Consider the following 20,686-nt stretch of genomic DNA (forward strand, 5'->3'; position numbering starts at 1 on the left):
AACGCGATTTCTCTAAAAGCACTGCTCGTATTGATTGATTGCCAAAACGTTTAATCTTAATTTGCGTGTTTTAAAGTGTATCCTTAATCTGATGTAGTCATTAAATTAACTAATTCGCTGCTATTGATAGCGACAGACAATAAATACATTGGAACTGTTTCAGCGCCATTGACGGCGATAGACGACCAATACATTTGGGACGAGGAGGACAATCATTCAAAAAAACCATTCGGACGAAATGCTTTTTCCCCATATTTTGTTTACTCACGTAACTTTTTTATTCATTATTTATGGAAACTACAATAATGAACCCATACTTATACCCCTAGGAGGCAGCTTTTCGCATTAACTGCAAACGTCCAACTAATAACACGAGGAAGATTCTGTACGTTCAAATATCTTATAAATAACACGAGATGTCAGCTGTGCTCTGTAAACCAAGTGCGTTATTGTTGATCGGCCGTGGCCAATCGCTAGAGCCTGCCAGCGAATTGTCCGACGCAAGATGGTCGGCAGATAATATCCCGCTAACTCTCCTTTCGAACATCTCGCATTATATATGTGATATCTATCCCTGTAAGTTTTCGCTTTTGATTTTTTCTCTACAAGCAAGTTTTAGCTGCAGTGCAGGTAATACTTGACCCTTAGGAATGTACCGCTCGATTGCAAGGTAAGTAAAGTTGATTATCTTCAGCTTGTTTTATTATATTCGTCTATTTGTGACCTTTGGCCTCCATTTCTAGTAGTTAGCAACGATACTACATTTGCAGGTCATCAGGCGTCAAAAGACGATGAGAAATTCAAACTTTTTTCAAACATTGGAAAGATAGCATTTCCACATTTTGATTAATGGCAGATTGTAACGGTTCAATGCGTACTGCCCGTTTACTGTACATGTGTGCTTACAACCATTCCTCCACCCTTACAACAATTACAGTGGTACCTCTACATACCAAATTAATTGGTGCTCGAACTTGTTTTGGAACTTGGATTTTTCGTAAATAGAGCAGTATTTAATATGTAAATTGTGAGAAACAACAAAATGAGAGAGAAAACATTTTTTTAATCGTACAGGTGCATAACTGTAAAGAGGAAGCTAATGTTAGTAATCCGAAAAAGCACACCAACACGTGCACTCAAACACACATCTAAACAACTTCAAATCATGAATTAAAAACAATTTAGCATTAAATATCTGCTTTTTCAGAAATAATTGACTCCGCCACACTATGTCCTGCAATTTTTTCCTCCTCTCTCCAAAGGAGTAACAGTCACTCCATCTCGTTGTTCAGTGACAACCTCTTTTTTGAAATCACAGTGAAATCCCAAGGAGTCCTGGCTTTTATTTGCTTCCTTCTGCTTCAATATGGTAGGTGTGTTACGGACTTATTGCCTTGCAATATCAGTCATGAATGGATAACAGGGCCTGGTTCCTCATTTCATTCGCACCAGTAATCTATAATCCTTATAAAGTGTGATTATTTATGGATGCATAGCTGCCAAGTACTCCTTTCAGGAGTTTACCCAGAAATGCAATGCAAACTCCGGGACTCTGGACAACCTCCCCGAACTCCAAAAATCCCAAAAAACTGTAACTTATTTTTTTTATGAAGCAACCATTTCTGAAAAGTACCAAATTTCCATTTTAAATGCCTCGAAATTCACACCATTGCTTTGGCTTCCGCCATCTTGGTTCAACTGCACTGTAAAGCGGAAGAATTCGGTAACAAGAGTGCATTGTGAATCATCTGAGTTACAAGTTCTGACGAATTATTCGTCTTGTGCGACTTCAGCACATCGATTTTGCGTGAATCGCATTCACTCCGGATAAACTCCGGAAATGGTACAAGGGTACTCCTGAAATGTTTGCACCTGGAAACTCGCTGGCGGAAATTCTTCCGAAAATGACATTTGTAAATAACGTGGAAAGGCGTCTTACCTTACAACTACATTGGGTCAGCGCGGCCAGCACCATTGTGTCTCGCCGAGTCTTCCCGTCACGACAGGGGGAAAAAAGTGTTTCCAGGAGCATAGAATAGAAATAGCGTGATTTATGGATGGGTGGATGTTTTATGTTAACATTCTCACTCTTCTCCAAACCGTGCATCGTAGAGAGTTGAAATATTTTTATGGTGGCCAGAAACGGCTATTGGGTCCTAATAGACGAGTGATTAAATTTCTTTACCTTCTCTGAGTGTGTAAATTCAAGCTTTGAGCATTTGCAAGGATTATCCTATGAGTATGCCTGACCAGAAATATGTTAACTTGCTGCTCTCTTGTGGTAGTTTTAAGCATTACACTCTGCAGATTCTCATCTCTTTTTCTGAACTGCTTTATCCTCATTAGGGTCGCGGGGGGGTGCTGGAGCCTATCCCAGCTGACTCCGGGCCAGAAGCGGGGGACACCCTGAATCAGTGGCCAGCCGATCGCAGGGCACAAGGAGAGGGACAACCATTCACGCTCACACCCATACCTAGGGCCTAATCAGAGTGTCCAATCAGCCTAGCATGCATGTTTTTGAAATGTGGGAGGAAACCCACGCAGGTCCGGAGAGAACATGCAAACTCCACACATGTGGACCAACCTGGACTTGAACCCAGGACCCCAGAGCTGTGAGGCCGACGCGCTAACCACTTGCCCCCACTGGGCTGCCCACCCTGCAGATTCGATAAATCCATACCTTCTTCAGTGCACACTGCAGTGCTTCCGCTTAGTCATTTCCGCTTGAAGTTAGTTGCATGAACTACGCAAGAGCGCCGCTATTTTGTGAGTTTTTATTTTCATCATATTTTCCCTTTGGTTTACAATGTTTTAACAAAAATCCCCCCCAAACATTGTAAAATTCGTCAGCCTTTCTTTTGAAATTGACCGTCAATTTTCCTTACTTTTTCCTAAAAGGTAACACCAGCTTCTGTATACCTGTACATAATTGTATACATGTTTGCTGTGCTATGCGTGTAACTGAAATTTTCCTTTACCGAACCCATTTTTAAAGAGATTTTTTTTATAGCGCAACAACTGTTCTAAAGCCCCCTGCTTTTTTTGAGTAAAGAATAAAGTTGCACATTAAAAAAAAAAAAAAAAAACATGGATATTTGTTGTTGGGAGGCCAGCGAAATTTAGGGAGATTGTCGAGCAGAAAGGAAATCTATTTCAAAGTAAAATGATGGATACAGGAAATGTATTGACGCTTTGGGATATTTTGTAACTTGTATCTTGTTTTCAAATAATCGAACAGTAATGTGAATATCAAAGGATTTCGTAACCTGAAAATGTCGTATGTAGAAACATTCGTAAGTAGGGAAACCACTGTACAAGGTTTCTTTAGTGGTACAATGGGCTTGAGCACACCTGCTAATATACTATATATTACCAACAATAATCGACAATCAAATTCGTTGCCCCCCAAAAATTATGAATGATTAGTTGTTGCAGCCTTACAAGTTATGCATGTATGAATTTGTTTTGCAGGATTACGTTGCAGCATCAGCGCTGTGTGATTCGACATATAAGCTCTGCAGCCAGAAAGAGGAGAGCTCTCCCGAATGCTTTCCCTGTGTTAGACCTCCCCCTTCAAGCCATCCACCAGCATGTTTATGAAGCTAACCATCGAAATAGTAAAACATGTCACAACAGGTAAGCGATTTATACAAATTTCATATCAATTTCGCTTCCTTATTAACTATTGTATTTTAAAAATTCCGAGGTACGTACAGCTGAATAAGAAGGTGACTAAAGGAGGGGGAGACAATGCCATTGCCAGACACACTCAGAGGAACAGAAAATTGTTGGTTAAGGATCGACTGCGCCTGCTATTGGACGATGAAGACTTCCTAGAGCTGTCACGCTTCGCGGGTCTGGGTCTACCATATGGAGATATTCCATCAGCCGGCTGCCTGACAGGTCAGAAAGTACTATAGTCTTCCCTCGATTATCGCGACTTCACTTATCGCGAATTCACTTCTTTGCGATTTTTTTCTGCTATTATTTTTTTTTTTAAAGAAATTTCTTTAAAGTGCATAAAAATGTGAAGATCCATGCAGAAACGCGTAAGGGGAAGCCACTCTTGCTACTACGACTCAGCACTGAAGGAAAAAAAAAGGTAGTTATAACAGTGGTGACCCTACTTCGGGATTTTTCAATTATCGTGCCCAAGTCTGGTCTACATTAACCGCGATATTCGAGGGATTACTGTATTAGAAGAGCATTTTGATGCTAAACAAAGTGTAATATAACCAGGCCCAGATCTTAACAGCAGTTGTCCTATTTTTTGTGTCTGACTGTACGTGTTTTCAGGTGTCGGCAAAATCAATGGCCTATGGTGTGTGTTCATTGCCAATGATGCCACGGTTAAGGGTGGCACAGCTTATCCAATTACAGTTAAGAAGCAGCTGCGAGCACAAGAGGTGGCCATTCAGAACCGTCTGCCGTGTGTCTATCTGGTTGACTCTGGAGGAGCTTTTCTGCCGCTGCAGGTCAATATTCCACACTGTTCTCTTGGTTCATTTTAAAATAAAAGTGTCCCTTTGTCTTGACATACTTTACATTTGATTATGGACAGTCGGAGATCTTTCCTGACAAGAACCAGGGTGGGAGGACATTCTATAATGAAGCCATTATGTCTGCAATGAAAATTCCACAGGTGAGGATGTAAACGTGGTCAAACTTATCAATATGTTTTCAGATTCTGAAATTCAGCTGTATTGTTAGACAAGACAGTTATCACATGTTAATTTGCATGAATCGCCTTTTAAAAAACAAAAATGGAAGCAAGAATGATTATACATTTTTACTTTTAAATACACTTAATGTCAAGAAAGTTTACCAATGTGCTTACCTTACATTAATTCTAATTTATGCATCATTATTTTATTTTATATTAATAATGATATTATATATATATATATATATATATATATATATACACACACACACATACACACATATACACGTATACACACATATATATATATATATACACATGTACACACATATATATATACACACACACATACACACATATATATACACACATGTACACACACACACATATATATATATATACACACATATATATACATATACATATATCATACACATACACAGTGGTATCTTGAGATACGAGCTTAATTCGTTCCAGGACTGAGCTCGTATGTCGATTTTCTCGTAACTCAAACGAACGTTTCCCATTGAAATGAACTAAAAACAAATTAATTTGCTCCAACCCTCTGAAAAAACACCAAAAACAGGATATTGGCTTCGAAGAAAAAAAATTGTTCTAATTCGCCATCTATTAACAAAGTAACGCATAACTAGTGGTTTAATATTACTAAAATGTGTTTAATAGTACTAAAATTATACGTATTTCAAAGGGGGGAGAGAGAGAGACGGACAAAGAGAGGGGGGAGGCTTTTTGCACGGCAACGCGCTGTTACAATTACAAACAAATTTAAATGAACTTGGATTACGATGCAGACACACTCAAAAATAAGTTTAATCAAACCTAACACTAAACTTAATTCTAATTTTGTTTGACATTTTCATATCTTTCTTCTCCCGGGTTGGCTCTTTTTGCCCCGCCTCCACACTGACTTTCAGTCGATATCGAGGTTTGTTTGAGTTTGTATTCCCTTCAAAATATTCCGAAAATGATGCACACAAATGTCCTCACAATAGGATAACGCACGACCACTTGCCAACGAGAGGTAGTATATATGCCATTCGTACTGACTAACGGAAAATAAACCACTGAAAAAATGCAACGCTCCACCCAGTGCTCGCAGAGACATTACAAAGAGGGAGTTGCGACCAGAGACATTACACGAGGGAGTTGCGGGGAGAGAGACAGTGCCCATGATGTTCTTATGAGCAGCATCTCGCGTCCCCTGTCTGCTCGTATATAAAAATTTGTCTCGTATCTCAAGATAAATATTTGCCCGAAATTTTACTCGTATCTCGAATTGCTTGTATGTCGGGCCACTCGTATGTCGAGGTACCACTGCATAGTAATCCCTCAAATATCGCGGTTAATGTAGACCAGACATGGCCGCGATAATTGAAAAATCACGAAGTTGGGTCACTGCTATTATAACTAACTTGCGAGTTTCAGTGTGGAGTTTCACATTTTTATGAACTTTAAAAAAAAAAAAAAATGAGAGCAGGAAAAAAAATCACTAAGTGAATCCGCGATAATCAAGGGAAAACTGTGTATGTATATATGTGTATATATATAATTTTTCATTTTTTTTTATACCCATTCATCATCAATAGTAAGCCCTCTAACTAATAGCCCAGTCCCCATGATAAAGGTTTCGGTGGTGTGCGGTTCATGCACAGCGGGTGGAGCTTACATCCCCACAATGGCAGAGGAGACCGTTATGGTGCACCGGATCGGAACCATGTTTCTAGGAGGACCACCACTTGTCAAGGCTGCCACAGGGGAGGAAGTCACACCAGAGGAACTTGGAGGAGCCAGGCTTCACGCTGAGTAGGTTCAGAAATCAGAGGGTTATTAATACAAGTTTTTTTTGTTCAAAACCCAAACAAAGTATATATATATATATTTATTGATATATATATATTTATATATATATATATATATATATATATATATATATATATATATATATATATATATATATATATATATATATATATATATATATATATATATATATATATATATATATATATACATACACAGATGCTCCCCTACTTACGAATGAGTTAGGTTCCGAGCAATTGTTCATAAGTTGAATTTGTTCAAAACCCAAACAAAGTATATATATATATATTTATTGATATATATATTTATATATATATATATATATATATATATATATTTATATATATATATATATATTTATATATATATATATATATATATATATATATATATATATATATATGTATATATGTATATATATATATATATATATATATATATATATATATATATATATATATATATGTATATATATATATATATATTTATATTTATATATATATATATATATACATATACATATATATATACACAGATGCTCCCCTACTTACGAATGAGTTAGGTTCCGAGCAATTGTTCATAAGTTGAATTTGTTCGTAAATTGCTATGTTTAAGGCCTATATAAGTATATTGAAGGTTTATATATGTGCATTTGTATGTTTAAGGCTTGTATAAGTAACACACTGGTTTGTACTGATTTTTTTTTTATACAATGGAGAGAATACATACAGTACTGTATACTACATACATTAGAGAGAGAAAGAGAGATTTACTAGAAACTGGCCGAAAGAAGCTATCTAATGACGATTGCAGTTTTCTTTTTTTCATCATAAATGATGCGGTAGCACTGTATGGCATCGTTCAATTGATTTGCAAACTTTGTGCAACGTTCAATATTTGGGTCCTGGCGCTCGATCTTTATGTTTATAAATGGTACTGACGGTCGAACGATTCAAGTTGTATTCACGTGCACCGCTCACCACTTTCTGACGCGCATCAAGCTTCGTTATTATTGCCACTTTGGTTTCAAATGAAATGGCTTGCCTCTTCCTTGCTTCCCCCTCAATAGAAGCCTTTCGCTTTTCACCAACCATATTGAATAATGGATGCACGAGATATTTAATGATACAAATGAAAAAGGTTCTTTGCGCACTGGAGATACGTTCACGCACTTCCGCATTGCAACGAACTGGGCAGAGGAAGGTGGATGCTAGGTGAGCTGAGCTCTCACAGCGCCAGGCGTCGGTATTAGCGGCGGAAAGAAGCACTACTTGGCAAAAGGCGCGCAATACAAAATCGAATTTACGAACATTTTTCGACATAAACGCAATTTGCAGACATGTTCGTATGTACCGTTGTTCGTAACTCGAATGTTCGTAAGGAGGGGAGCGTCTGTATATATATATATATATATATATATATATATATATATATATATATATATATATATTTATATTTATATTTATATTTATATTTATATTTATATTTATATTTATATATATATATATATATATATTTATATATATATATATAATCCGATAAGAAATAAAACATAACAAAAAAAGATCTTACATCTACTTACTGAACAGGAAAAATGGTCAAATACCATATTTTCTCACATATAAGCCGTATTTGTAACAAAAAAAAATGACTGAATCAAGGGTACGGCTTATATACGCACAAGACTTACAGCGTTTCTATACTCTTTTTCACCAGTAGATGTCGGCAAATTAACATTTACTATTTGTTGGTTATTTTCTGTTTTGCAGTAAGAAAACAATTACTGGGTGAATTACTTGAGATTTTCCCTTAAAAGTAACACATTTGGGGTGGCCTGTGGCGCGTGTGGTTAGCACGTCGGCCTCACAACTCTGGGGTCCTGGGTTCAAGTCGAGGTCGGTCCACCTGTTGCATGTCCACCCTGCGTGGGTTTCTCCTGGGTACTCCGGTTTCCTCCCACATTCCAAAAACATGCATGGTAGGCTGATTGTACACTCTAAATTGCCCCTAGGTATGGGTGAGTGCATGGTTGTCTGTCTCCTTGTGCCCTGCTATCGGCTGGCCACTGATTCAGGGTGTCCCCCGCCTCTCGCCTGGAGACAGCTGGGATTGGCTCCAGCACCCTAATAAGGATAACGCGGTTCAGAAAATGAGATGAAATGAATAACACATTTGTACTCCCTATTAAAACCATGAAAATGGAGGTGAAAATTGGGAATCAGGGGGCGGCTTATACGCGAGAAATGGTCAAATTTGAAGATTTTAGGCCAATTTTGAGGGTGCGGCTTATAGGCGGGTCAGCTTATATGTGAGAAAATACGATACATTGTGCAAACACTTTCAAGGAAAATGGAGAAAACTCTAGCTATATCCAACTAAAAATAAATTTCTCCCTTCTCTTCGGTACTGCCATAAAATAAGATATTTTCCTTCAAAAGATCTTTGAGCCTGCTTGTGCACATGGTCAAAGAAAGCTCACTACGCTGTAAATAACATTTCAATTTGCTTAAATGGACAAAATGTATTCAATGGAGTTGATAGGTAAAAATCAGAATAGATTCAACCCGCCAATACAGTCTAGACACAAGCTTAATGCGTTGCGGGACTGAGCTCGTATGTCGATTTACTCATAACTCAAATGAATGTTTCCCATAGAAATGAACTAAAAAACAAATTAATTCGTCCCAACCCTCTGAAAAAACCCCATAAACAGGATATTGGATTGGATTTTTTTTTTATTTGTTCTAATTCGCCATCTATTAACAAAGTAACAAATAACTAGTGGTTTAGTAGTACTAAAATGTGTTTAATAGTACTATAATTAGACGGATTTCGCGGAAGGGAGAGAATGACAGAAAGGGGGGCGGGGGCACTTTCTGCACGGCAACGCGCTCGTAACATAACATAAACAAATTTAAATGAACTTGGATTAAGTTGCAGACTCAAAAATAAATTTAATCTGACCTTACACTAAACCTAATTTAATTTTTTTTTTTTTAATTCCTTTCTTCTCCCAGGTTGGCTCTATTTGCCCCGCCTCCACCCTGACTTTAAGATGCAACCTATCAAGGGTTGTTTGCTTTTGTATTCCCTTCAAAATATTCTGAAAATGATGCACACAAATGTCCTCACAATAGGATAATGCACTACCACTTGCCAACGAGAAGTACTATATACGCCATTCGCACTGACTAGCAGGAAAAAAAACACTGAAAAAATGAAACGCTCCGCCCAGTGCTCGTAGAGATATTACAAGAGGGAGTTGCGACCAGAAAGACAGTGCCCATGATGTTCTTATGAGCAGCCTCTTGCGTGCGCTGTATGCTCGTATATCAAAATTTGTCTCATATCTCCAGATAAATGTTTGCCCGAAATTTTACTCGTGTCTCAAATTGCTCGTATGTTAAGGTACCTCTGTATAGGAATGTACTGAGTATGTTAATGCATTTAATTAGCACTGGTTCCTTTTAAAGTCTGAGTGGTGTGGTTTCAGAGTGAGTGGCTGTGTGGATCATTTTGCCTGGGAAGAGAAGGAGGCATTTGAGTATACACGAAACATCATCTCCACCCTCAACTTCACGCTGCCCGAGGATGATGATAAGGAAGAGGAAAGGCCACTTTACAGTTCAGACGAGCTTTTGGGTCTTGCTCCCAGAAGTTACAATTACAGTCTGGATGCAAAAATGGTAAATATTACTTACTAATACTATAATACTACTTATTAAAACCACGTAGAACAGGATGCGTTAGGGAAAGTGAATAGAAATATATATGTACATTGGTGTATTTGATGTTGGTTGTCTCTGTTCATCCAGGTTATAAGTCGACTGACAGACGGCAGCCGCTTCCAGGAGTTTAAGGCTCGCTTTGGAACCACACTCATCACTGGCTTTGCGAAGATTCATGGGTATTGAAATAAAGGCTGATAATTCAGATTCAGAAGACTAGTGCTGTCCCATATGACAACATATGGATGCTGCTAAAATGATACAAAACGCTCTTTTGAAATGTTTCTTATCTATTGTCATTATCACCATTAATAGACCTATTCCTACAATCACCATTGGACAAATGAAAAACCAACACATATAATCCACACAGACAACAGAATTTGTTCCAATATCAGTGTCAATATTAATAGATAATTAGATACCTTTACATTTGAGAAAAACATGTATGCAGTGGCACTTCAGTTTTCAGCTAATTGTTGGTTTTGCAGTATTACTTGATACATTTAACTTTATTGACAGAACAGTTTAATGCCAATTGAAAAATAAAGTGAGTGGAGGGCTGTCATGATTGTTCAAACTGCCATGTCAAAAAAGTTAAATGTAACTAGTAATAGTACTGCAACACAAGCTTATTTCCTTTAGTGTTGACATCAAACAACATCTTTCCATATGCAGTCTTATTCTCAAAAATAATGACTCCCACACACTCATTCATCCTCAATATGTCTATTTGATTGGCTATTTTACACAGGGCACGGTATCTTATTTGGAGGCACAGCTGGTGCATGACACCAACACGGACTGCTTGGGGGTCTATGGTGCAATACTCATCTCTGCTGACACTTTATAGTTTATGTTGTGTTTTCTGTTTTTAAACCTAGTCATCTTATAGCAATAGTAGCCAACAATGGAGAGCTGTCATATCAAGCTGCTTTGAAAGGAAGTCACTTTGTCCAACTATGTGACCGGAGAGATATTCCACTCATCTTCCTCCAGAACACGCCACCATCAGCCGCAGTCACCCTATCAGTGTCACAGGTATACATACACACGTTTCCTACAAGTGTTGAGTGAGTAGCCCATCACTTGTCAAGTTTAATGACTTATCGACACACATCGAGTATGTTTTCCTGGTTACTGAAGGGCAAAAAAGTGCAATGAGCCAAAGTACTGTATTTATTTGCATATAACCCGCCCCCTTAAAATTGCCCTAAAATCGTTGAATTTTTCAATTTCTCGCGTATAAGCCACCCCCTGATTCACAATTTTCATCTCCACATTCATGGTTTTAATAGGGAGTACAAATGTGTTACTTTGAAAGGAAAATCTTCGCACGTGGTATTTCTGAGATACTGTATGAATCAAAAGCACATATTAGGGTCTATATCATAAAGGAATTAATTCATCCACTATTGGTTTTTCTTACTGCAAAACAGAAAATAACCAACAAATAGTAAATGTTACTTTGCCGACATCTACTGGTGAAAAGGAGTATAGCAAATACAAATACGGCTTATATTCGAGAAAATACAGTACCTTCTCTGTCCGTGCCACAAATACTTGGAACTCAATACCAATTAATATACTTGAACTTCCGTCTCTGAAACTCTTCGCCAATCATCTTATAGGCTCGCTGTTAGACGAACAAAACTGGCCACAACTCTGTCTAAAACTGTGCTACTTGTGTTTGTGTGTGTTTGTGCGTGCGTGCGTGCGTGTGTGTGTGTGTGATCATTTATCGTCAACCTACAAAAGGGACTAAAGATGGAAATTAGTCCTCGGCCACAATCTTACATATTTACATCTATATGTTCATTAACATGAATATGTTCATTAATATGTGCTGTCCCTTATTAAATAAATCAAACTCAAACTGAAGAAGACATTGAACCAGTAAAACTACCAATTTAGCAGCAATTGAAAGTGACCGCAAAAAAAAAACAGTACACAGGATTAGTTAAGCGTTTTGATGCTTTAATCCCACAAATTCTTTATCCCCCATTTCTGAACTATAAGCCAAATCAATCGGTTGTTTAGTGACACTTCAACTTGGCCATTAACTTGGCGGTTAATGCGTGATCTCGATTAATTGCAATATTCGAGGGGTTACTGTAATGCTTCTTTACTTTTTGTTCTAGGCAGAAATAAACAGCAACCGCATAAAGGCTCAGGCTTCTATGATGTCAGCGGTGGCCTGTGCATCTGTGCCCAAAATCACTGTGGTGATAGGTGGTTGTCATGGTGCCGACAGCTACGTAATGGTAATCGTTTCTTCAGCTTGACCACAACCAAGAACCATATCACATGCCCATAGTCCGTGGAGCCCCTAGTTAGCAGGCTTGCTCTACACACTATCACATCCCACCTCACAGGCCATATAACTTTGCTAAAAAAAAGTCAACATTAACTTTTTAACGTGTATAGGTGTGTTGATTAGTGATTGGTATACAGTGGTACCTTGAGGAATGAGCTTAATGCGTTATGGGACTGAGCTCGTATGTCGATTTACTCGTATCTCAAATCAACGTTTCCCATAGAAATGAACTAAATACAAATTAGTTCATTCCCACCCTTTGAAAAAAACACCAAAAAACAGGATATTACAATGGAAAAAACATTTTTATTGGTTGTAATTCACCATCTACTAACGGAGTAACAAATAACTAGTGGTGAGGATGTTTAATAATAAAATGAGGGATTATTTTATACCACGGGGAGTTCGTGGAAGGGGGAGAGAGAGAGAGTCACTTGACAGATGCGCTCGTAATGTAACATAAACTTCAAGTTGAACTTAAATAAACTTAGATTCCTATGCACACACTTAAAAAAAGTTTTAATCTTACGTTACACTAAATTTAAACCTTCTTGTGCAATAACCAAGGCAAAGAGGTTCATGTATTCCACCGCGGCTTGCAACGAACTTCCTGCTTCTCCATACGTATTGGCGAGCCAGCTCGGTCACGCGTACACTACTTGTTTTTCAATTATTTCGTGCTTAATATCAATTGTCATCATACCCTTCATTGCACCGGTTTGCTTTGGATCCATTGTGTTTCACTTAATTCTCCACTGACTAATGCAACAACAACAAAACACGGAAAAATGCAACGCTCCGCCCAGTGCTCGTAGAGATCTTTGCGCGAGGGAGATGCGGCGATGGAGACAGTGCGGTGAAATCATAAAGCAGCCTCTCGCGGCCTAGCCAACTGGTTGTCTCAAATGCTCGTCTCTCAAAATTTGTCTTGTATCTCAATGTAAATATTTGCTCGGAATATTGCTCGTATGTCGGGGCACTCGTATGTCAAGGTATTACTGTAGTTAGTTATTGATTATTGTAATTCTTTACATTTGCCTTTAGAAAAGTACCAAACGATTTTCCTCATGTCTGAAATATATCTGATGTAAGTTACAGTATTCTCACATTTTATTTTTCTGGTTTTCTCCAGTGTGGACGGTCTTTTGACCCGAACTTCCTGTTCCTTTGGCCCAATGCCAGAGTGTCCATGACGGCTGCAGGTTACGCTGGTTCTCTGCTTCATCCCAACAGTGAACACCAACAGGATGAGGAAGATATCGCAAAAAAAATGCAGTCCAAGATCAACTTGACATTAGAGGAGGAGAGCTCTGCTTTTTTCTCCTCTGGGCGACTATGGGACGATGGAGTTATTCTTCCACAAGACACTCGAAGGGTAAAGTATGATATATAAATTTTTTTGGTGTGCATGGTCAGTTAATATTGACAAATCGTATGTATTTATTAACATAGTTATGTGTATCTACAGGTTCTTCGAGATTGCCTGGAGATCATTAAACAGAAGCAATATCAACTTTCAAAAGAGAAACTACAATCAGGAATTCTACGGATTTGAAAAGTTCCATCTGGCACATTTCGACGTGACAGCCATCCATCAACTAATTTACCAATACAGTGGTACCTCGAGATACGAGCTTAATCCGTTCCGGGACTGAGCTCGTATGACAAGATTCTCGTAACTCAAGCGGAAGTTTCCCATTGAAATGAATGGGAAACAAATTAATTCGTTCCAACTCTCTGAAAAAAACACCAAAAACAGAATATTGGATTGAAATTTTTTTTTTATTTCTTATAATTTGCCATATATTGACAAAGTAATAAATAACGAGTGGTTTGATAGTAATAATGTGTTTAATCGGAGTAAAATTAGACACATTTCGCGGAGGGTAGACAGCGGCATACACGGAGGCGGGGGGGCTTTATCCACGGCAACAATGCACTCGTAAACGAACAAACAAATTTAAATTTGTTCCGTGTACGGGTGCGTTGTCGTGGAAAAAAAACGACCCCCCCCCCCCCCCCCTCGCCCCCAAACGTCTCTGTCTCCCGTCGGCAAAATCTGCCCAATTTTAGTTAGATTAAACACATTTTATTACTATTAAACCACTAGTTATGTGTTACTTTGTTAATAGATGGCGAATTAGAAGAAATAAAACATTTTTTCCAATCCAATATCCTGTTTTTGGTGTTTTTTCAGAGGGCTGGAACCAATGTTCCCTCTAATTTTTCGTTGGTCTGAGCAGAAAGTCAACCTCCCTGAGCGCACTGAGTACCAGTGTGAGCGACATCATCGGTACTCGGATGATTCGCCTAAAGACCTTTCGCCGACGGACGTTTGACAGACGGGCAGGTCGCCGAATGAACGTTCGGCGGAACGTCCATTCGGCGACCTGTCCATTTTTCATGTAAAACATGCTGTAAAACACGAAAAACATAAGTGGACAGAGCTACTGCCACTTCCTGCCGCTTAAACGGCGCCATCATGGGGAAAGGGGTTTAAAAAAAAAAAAAAAAAAAAAAAAAAAAATCCGATTTTTTTTTTTTTTTTTTTACTGCGCGCCATATGATTGCTGCTGCGCAGCGAGGACGAGAGTAGTGCGCAATTGCGCACGCGCGCAGCTTAGAGGGAACACTGGCTGGAACGAATTAGTTTGTTTTCCATTCATTTCAATGGAAAACGTCCGCTCGAGTTACGAGAATCTTGTCATACGATCTCAGTCTCGGAACGGATTACGATCGTATGTCGAGGTACCACTGTAATTTCATTCGTGTGAAGGCTGTTGTGATTTTATTTGTCAGTAAAGCTTCCGCTATAGTGTTAAATCGATGTGTATATACAGTGGTACCTCGTCATACGACCGTTCGTCATACGGAATGCTCGTCTTACGGGGGAAATTTCGATCGAATAATTCGCCCGTGATGCGGTCAAAATTTCATGATGCGACCAAGCCAGGTCGCCATGGCATTTTTTTTGTTTTTGCATCTCTTTCGTGTAAAAAATATGTCTACGAGCACTGGTGGGCGGACTTTGCATTTCCACATCCGTTTTCCCCCCACTTGGTCTACATTTACATACCAGGTAAACAATACGTATTACAATGGATCGGCAAAGTTTTGCTAAGAAAAGGAGACCTTTGACAATGGACATGAAACGCGAAATAATTGAAAAACATGAGCGTGGGGTACGTGTTGGCCAGCTTCCGCTGAAAGTGACGTTGGAACAGCAGCCCCTGCTGCACATGATGAACTCGTGGATGATATCATGTCGCTTGGAAATTCCTTGGGGCTGGAGGTTGATGAGGCAGATGTGAATGACCTAATCGCCGAGGACCACGAAGAACTCATGACACAGGAATTAATCGACCTACAGGAGCGTGAACATTTGTTGCCGGAACTTAGTAGCGAGGAGGCGGTGGAAGAGGCGGCTACAAAAGATATCAAAAACATGCTCGCGAAGTGGCAAGAGGTTTCGGATTTTATTGAAAAGACTCACCCTGACAAACTGGCAAGTGGTCGCGCATCATCGTATTATGATGACATTTGTATTCGACATTATCGAAATATTTTGAAGGGTAGACAAAAACAAACAACGCTTGATGCGTTTGTTTTGAAGACTTAGGCGGAGCGGCCAGGTGGTGTCAACCCGTAGAACTAAGTAAGGTAAAAAAGATTACAACTAATTTAGAATTTAGTTTTGTTTGAAGTTACATTAAAGGTTGAGTGTCTGTTTTTTTAGTTATCCAAGTTAATTTAAATTTGTTTGTTCGTTTAAGAGTGCAATGTTGCCGTGGAGAAAGTCACCCCGAACAGTCCCCCCCCCCTCCGCCTCCGTGTGTGTTGTTCTCTCCCCTCCGCGAAATGTGTCTAATTTTACTCTTATTAAACACATTATTACTATCAAACCACTCGTTATTTATTACTTTGTTAATAGATGGTGAATTATAAGAAATAAAACATGTTTTCCAATCCAATATCCTGTTTTTGGTGTTTTCTTCAGATAGTTGGAACGAATTAATTTGTTTCCCATTCATTTCAATGGGAAACGTTCGTTCGAGGTACGAGAACCTCGTCATACGAGCTCAGTTGCGGAACGGATTAAGCTCGTATCTCGAGGTACCACTGTATATTGTCATGTAAATGAAATGTAAAGATGTTCCTGCCATACTGCCTTACTCAATGAAATGGGAATGAGTTTGTGTTTGATTTATTTAATAAAGGGACAGTGCATATTATTAATGAACATATACATATTCATATGAATGAACATATAAATGTGAAATATGTAAGATTATAGCCAAAGGCTAATTTCCATCTTTAGTCCGTGGGCAGCTTGTTTTTCCCTTGCACAATAGCAATGATTGAACAAGTACTGTTCTGTATATTGTTCAAGATTACAATATGGAATAATACCCAGTCAGAGTTCAAAAAATATGATGACTCTGCCACCATTTTGTAAAGTCTTCCTCTAACAAGTTGTCACTTCTAACCATTGATTTTCTTCTGCCAGAACTGGACTCAAAGCAGGACTCAGATAGGAAATTCTTAGCAAACAAAAGTGTTTTTATTTATCAAACAAGTCAAGATCCTTAAACGTAAAATCACTCCAAAGGATCAAAACACAAAACTAAAATACACTCCCACCAGGGCAGACAAATAACAATGTAAAAAACAACTTAACCAAAAAAAATGTTGGTTGCTTACAAAATTACTGAGCTTTTATTTCAGGACCAGTTTTACTTGAACAATATGGAAAGTTTACTTGGTGACATTTTGGCACAAGACAAAGGAGACACTGTTTATTCACAGAAAGCAATGGAAAACCGGTGTAAACGATAGGTGATCAGGGATGATGCTACGACAATTACGGTCTGAATGCTTGAAAATAGAGGACAGAAATATTTTTTTATTTAATATGGTTTAAATAGGACACAAACATTCTTAATATTTTCCAATGCTATAATAATATGTAGAATAAATATTACATTTCAACATTTCTGTGAACGAAGATTTGCGTCAGACAGACACGTTTCTAACAGCATGGCGGAATGCTAGGCAGGTCGCTGTTGTAAACAAATCAGCGACTGTGATGGGCCATGAATCCCAAGGGGAAAAAAGAAAAATAATTGAGGAAAACAGGATTCAATGGTTCTTGGACCGTATCTTTTGCATTTCATTGCCAAAAATAGATTTTAGAAGTGGATTGCATCTCCAAACTCCACCACTTCCGTTCACAAATGGTGAAAAGGCATGATATACACCTTCCATTTTTTTTTTGTCGAATATAAAAATGACATTACAAAAATCTATTTTTTTATTGCATTTAGTATTTAATTTAATCAGACATTTCCAAAAACATTTCATTAGTATTGAAATGAAGTTAAACTTGAGGCGACATCGTGGAACAGAGCAGTCAAGTGGTGCATTGTACTCTACAGAATGAACTGCAGAGAAAACAAACTATTTACTCAAGAATGTATGATGTATTTGTAGCAGTGGCGGGCCGTCAGGGCCTTCAAGGCCTTCTCTGCTGGCCTAAGAAATATCTGAATCATATATTATATTTTGTCCATCAATACTTATTAAATAATTCCAAATTGTCTGTTAGCTTCCTTTCATTGCTTTCCGCCCTGGTTACACTGCTTCCAGATGTGTGTTTTCATATTGAAGCATTTAACCAATCACATTTCAGCCATTATTTGTTGCCAGGGTCAGAAATCTGCCTCAAGGCCTTCACAATCAGTTCTGCAGGCTCTGCTGCATTAAACAAGCGTCAATAAGACTGTTGCTTTAACCAATCAGATTTTGAGTTGGCAACACCACAATGCCTTGTCGCAGGCGTAGGGATACGCCATTGGCTTCTCGCAAGCATAGGGATACGTCACCGCTTTCACCAACTATGATTGGCTAGTGATTAGCCAGAGCTACAAAACTGTATCTGTAGCGAGCTGCACAAGCAAATATATTGTTGTGTTGATTTAAAGCCATTTTCAAGACGGACTATGCCAGAAATACGACAGGACAGGCTCGGCTTTCAGCATTAGCTTCGATGGCGATAGAAAAGAAGGAAGAAAGAAAGGAGGATGGATATTGTGTACAGTTAAAAATGATTTTTGGTGAGTAAAATATGGCTATATTCCTAAATAATATTTCAATTGTGGGCCCGGTTCTGATATCTGGAAAGCTCCAGTGTTTGTATTTAATCACCAAATGCTGCTAGGAAGTGGATTTTACCCCATTTTAGTGCAATTTTTGCCGTTTCACCATTGACGTCCATCGCTGTCTTTTCCCGGGGAAATCCCCTCCCTGGCCTGGTTGTTATGTCTGAAAAGCTCCAGTATTTGTATTTAATCAATAAATGCTGCTAGGAAGTGGATTTTACCCCAATTTAGAGCAATTTTTGCCGTTTCGCGTATGGACGTATATGGAAGTATCGACCTTCCTCGCTGTCGTTTTCCCGGGGAAATGATACTCCGGGCCTGGTTCTGATGTCTAAAAAGCTCCGGTATTTGTATTTAATCAATAAATGCTGTTTTCGGCTGGATTTTACCCCATTTTCGGGCAATGTTTGCCGGTACGCCATTGACGTTCATTGCTGTCTTTTCCCAGGAAAATTTTGTTTATTATTGTTTTGAAGGTGCTGAACAATATTAAACTATGTACAGTCGTACCTCTACTTAAGAAATTAATTGGCTCCAGATTTTTTTTTGTAATGTGACAATTTCATAAGTAGGGGTGTACTTTACATGTAAATTCTCTAATTCGTTACACAGTCCTCACAGAACTGCCAACTAAACCCTTTAAAATTGTCCAGTGTCCCAATTTTGTATGAAAAATGTGAGGAAACACAAAAAGGCGAATCATTTATCAATGTCTCAAAATGAAAAAAGCATATGAAAATTTGTCCTGCACCACTGAAATAGTTGAGAGCGATGAAATGAGAGCCCAGTAGAGGGTAGCGATGTTCTAAAGCAGGGGTCAACAAACTATGGCCCGCGGGCCGGATACGGCCCGCCGGCTCATTTGGACCGGCCCTCTGAACAATACCAGAGACGCTATCAGATTTTTTTTCCTATTTGGCCTTGAAGACTGGGACGTTTTAATCTTGTGTTTGGTTCATTGCACCCCTGCTGAGCCCACAAATCATCCCAGTGAAGCGGGGCTTCGCATTGCTTCTTTGGTGACACGCGCGGGGAGTGTTTCCCTTTGATGCACGCGGGCACGTCCACCGTTGCATGCACGAGCACAGTTTTACCGAGACATCTGGACGATCACAGGTGAGGGCGGAGCCCTGGGACCATCGCGGACTATTCAAGCATATAAAAACTGTGCAACCTGTTTGAGAACGGAATAATGGCAAAAAAGTTAGGTAAGAGAATAATTGATTCAGAATGCAGGGTATTTAACCTGGAGTGGACAAACAATTATTTTTTTGTTCAATGCAAAGAAAAGGCTGTTTGTCTCATAAGAATACAATCTTCGCCGACACTATGAATCCCGTCACAAAGACAAGTACGATAGCTTGTGTCCCGAGAAGAAAGATGCATTTAATGCCGTAAGTCTGTCGGCGAGTACAATGACCAGACGCGTTGAAGAAATCGGGAGTAATGTTTATGCCCAGCTGCAGCAGAAGACGAGAGAATTTGACTTTTTTCATTAGCACTGGATGAAAGCACGGACGTGCAAGACACAGCCCAACTGCTCATTTTTATTCGTGGAGTTAGCGCAAACTTTGAGATATGCGAGGATCTGGCAGCCCTCCAAAGTCTCAAAGGGACTACAACGGGAGAGGATATTTTTGACAAAGTGTGCCAAACCATGGAGAAGTTGGACCTGGACTGGTCAAAGCTAGCTAGCATCACGACTGACTGGGCTCCTAGCATGGTGGGCGAAACTCGCAATCTAATAGGACGCATGAACCGGGAGTTGGAAAAAAATGCGTCTCACTGCCCCGCTACGTGTCCACTGCCTAATTCACCAGCAAGCACTGTGCTGCAAAGTGTTGTCGTGGGATTCTGTAATGAAGGTTGTGGTGTCGTGCATAAAGTTCAGAGCAAAGGGAGAAGATTGTGCATGGCACAACAGAAAGTTAATGTTCCATGGCTTTTTTTTCTATGAAGAACCCAGAGAGAGTTATTT

At 39.0% G+C, this 20,686-nt stretch overlaps 1 protein-coding gene across 5 annotated transcripts; it reads left to right on the forward strand.

The window, feature by feature from the left end:
* The first annotated feature begins 528 nt into the window (after positions 1–528).
* Positions 529–14,575, forward strand: LOC144069319 (methylcrotonoyl-CoA carboxylase beta chain, mitochondrial). Of its 5 annotated transcripts, none has more exons than XM_077594583.1 (13): positions 554–670; positions 1,319–1,369; positions 3,472–3,636; positions 3,707–3,903; positions 4,297–4,475; positions 4,562–4,642; positions 6,309–6,487; positions 9,999–10,191; positions 10,321–10,412; positions 11,118–11,274; positions 12,375–12,497; positions 13,683–13,925; positions 14,019–14,575. In XM_077594583.1, exons 1-13 carry the CDS (start codon positions 651–653, stop codon positions 14,103–14,105), a joined length of 1,767 nt encoding a protein of 588 aa, XP_077450709.1. In that variant the 5' UTR covers positions 554–650; the 3' UTR covers positions 14,106–14,575. The 5 variants fall into 5 exon arrangements, with proteins under 5 accessions (XP_077450710.1, XP_077450709.1, XP_077450712.1 ...); XM_077594587.1 differs by having other exon boundaries at positions 562–670; positions 1,208–1,369; positions 3,717–3,903; XM_077594584.1 differs by lacking the exon at positions 1,319–1,369 and having other exon boundaries at positions 529–670.
* Positions 14,576–20,686: the final 6,111 nt, after the last annotated feature.

This window comes from Stigmatopora argus, chromosome 24 (genome assembly GCF_051989625.1).
Source record: "Stigmatopora argus isolate UIUO_Sarg chromosome 24, RoL_Sarg_1.0, whole genome shotgun sequence".
NCBI lineage: Eukaryota > Metazoa > Chordata > Actinopteri > Syngnathiformes > Syngnathidae > Stigmatopora > Stigmatopora argus.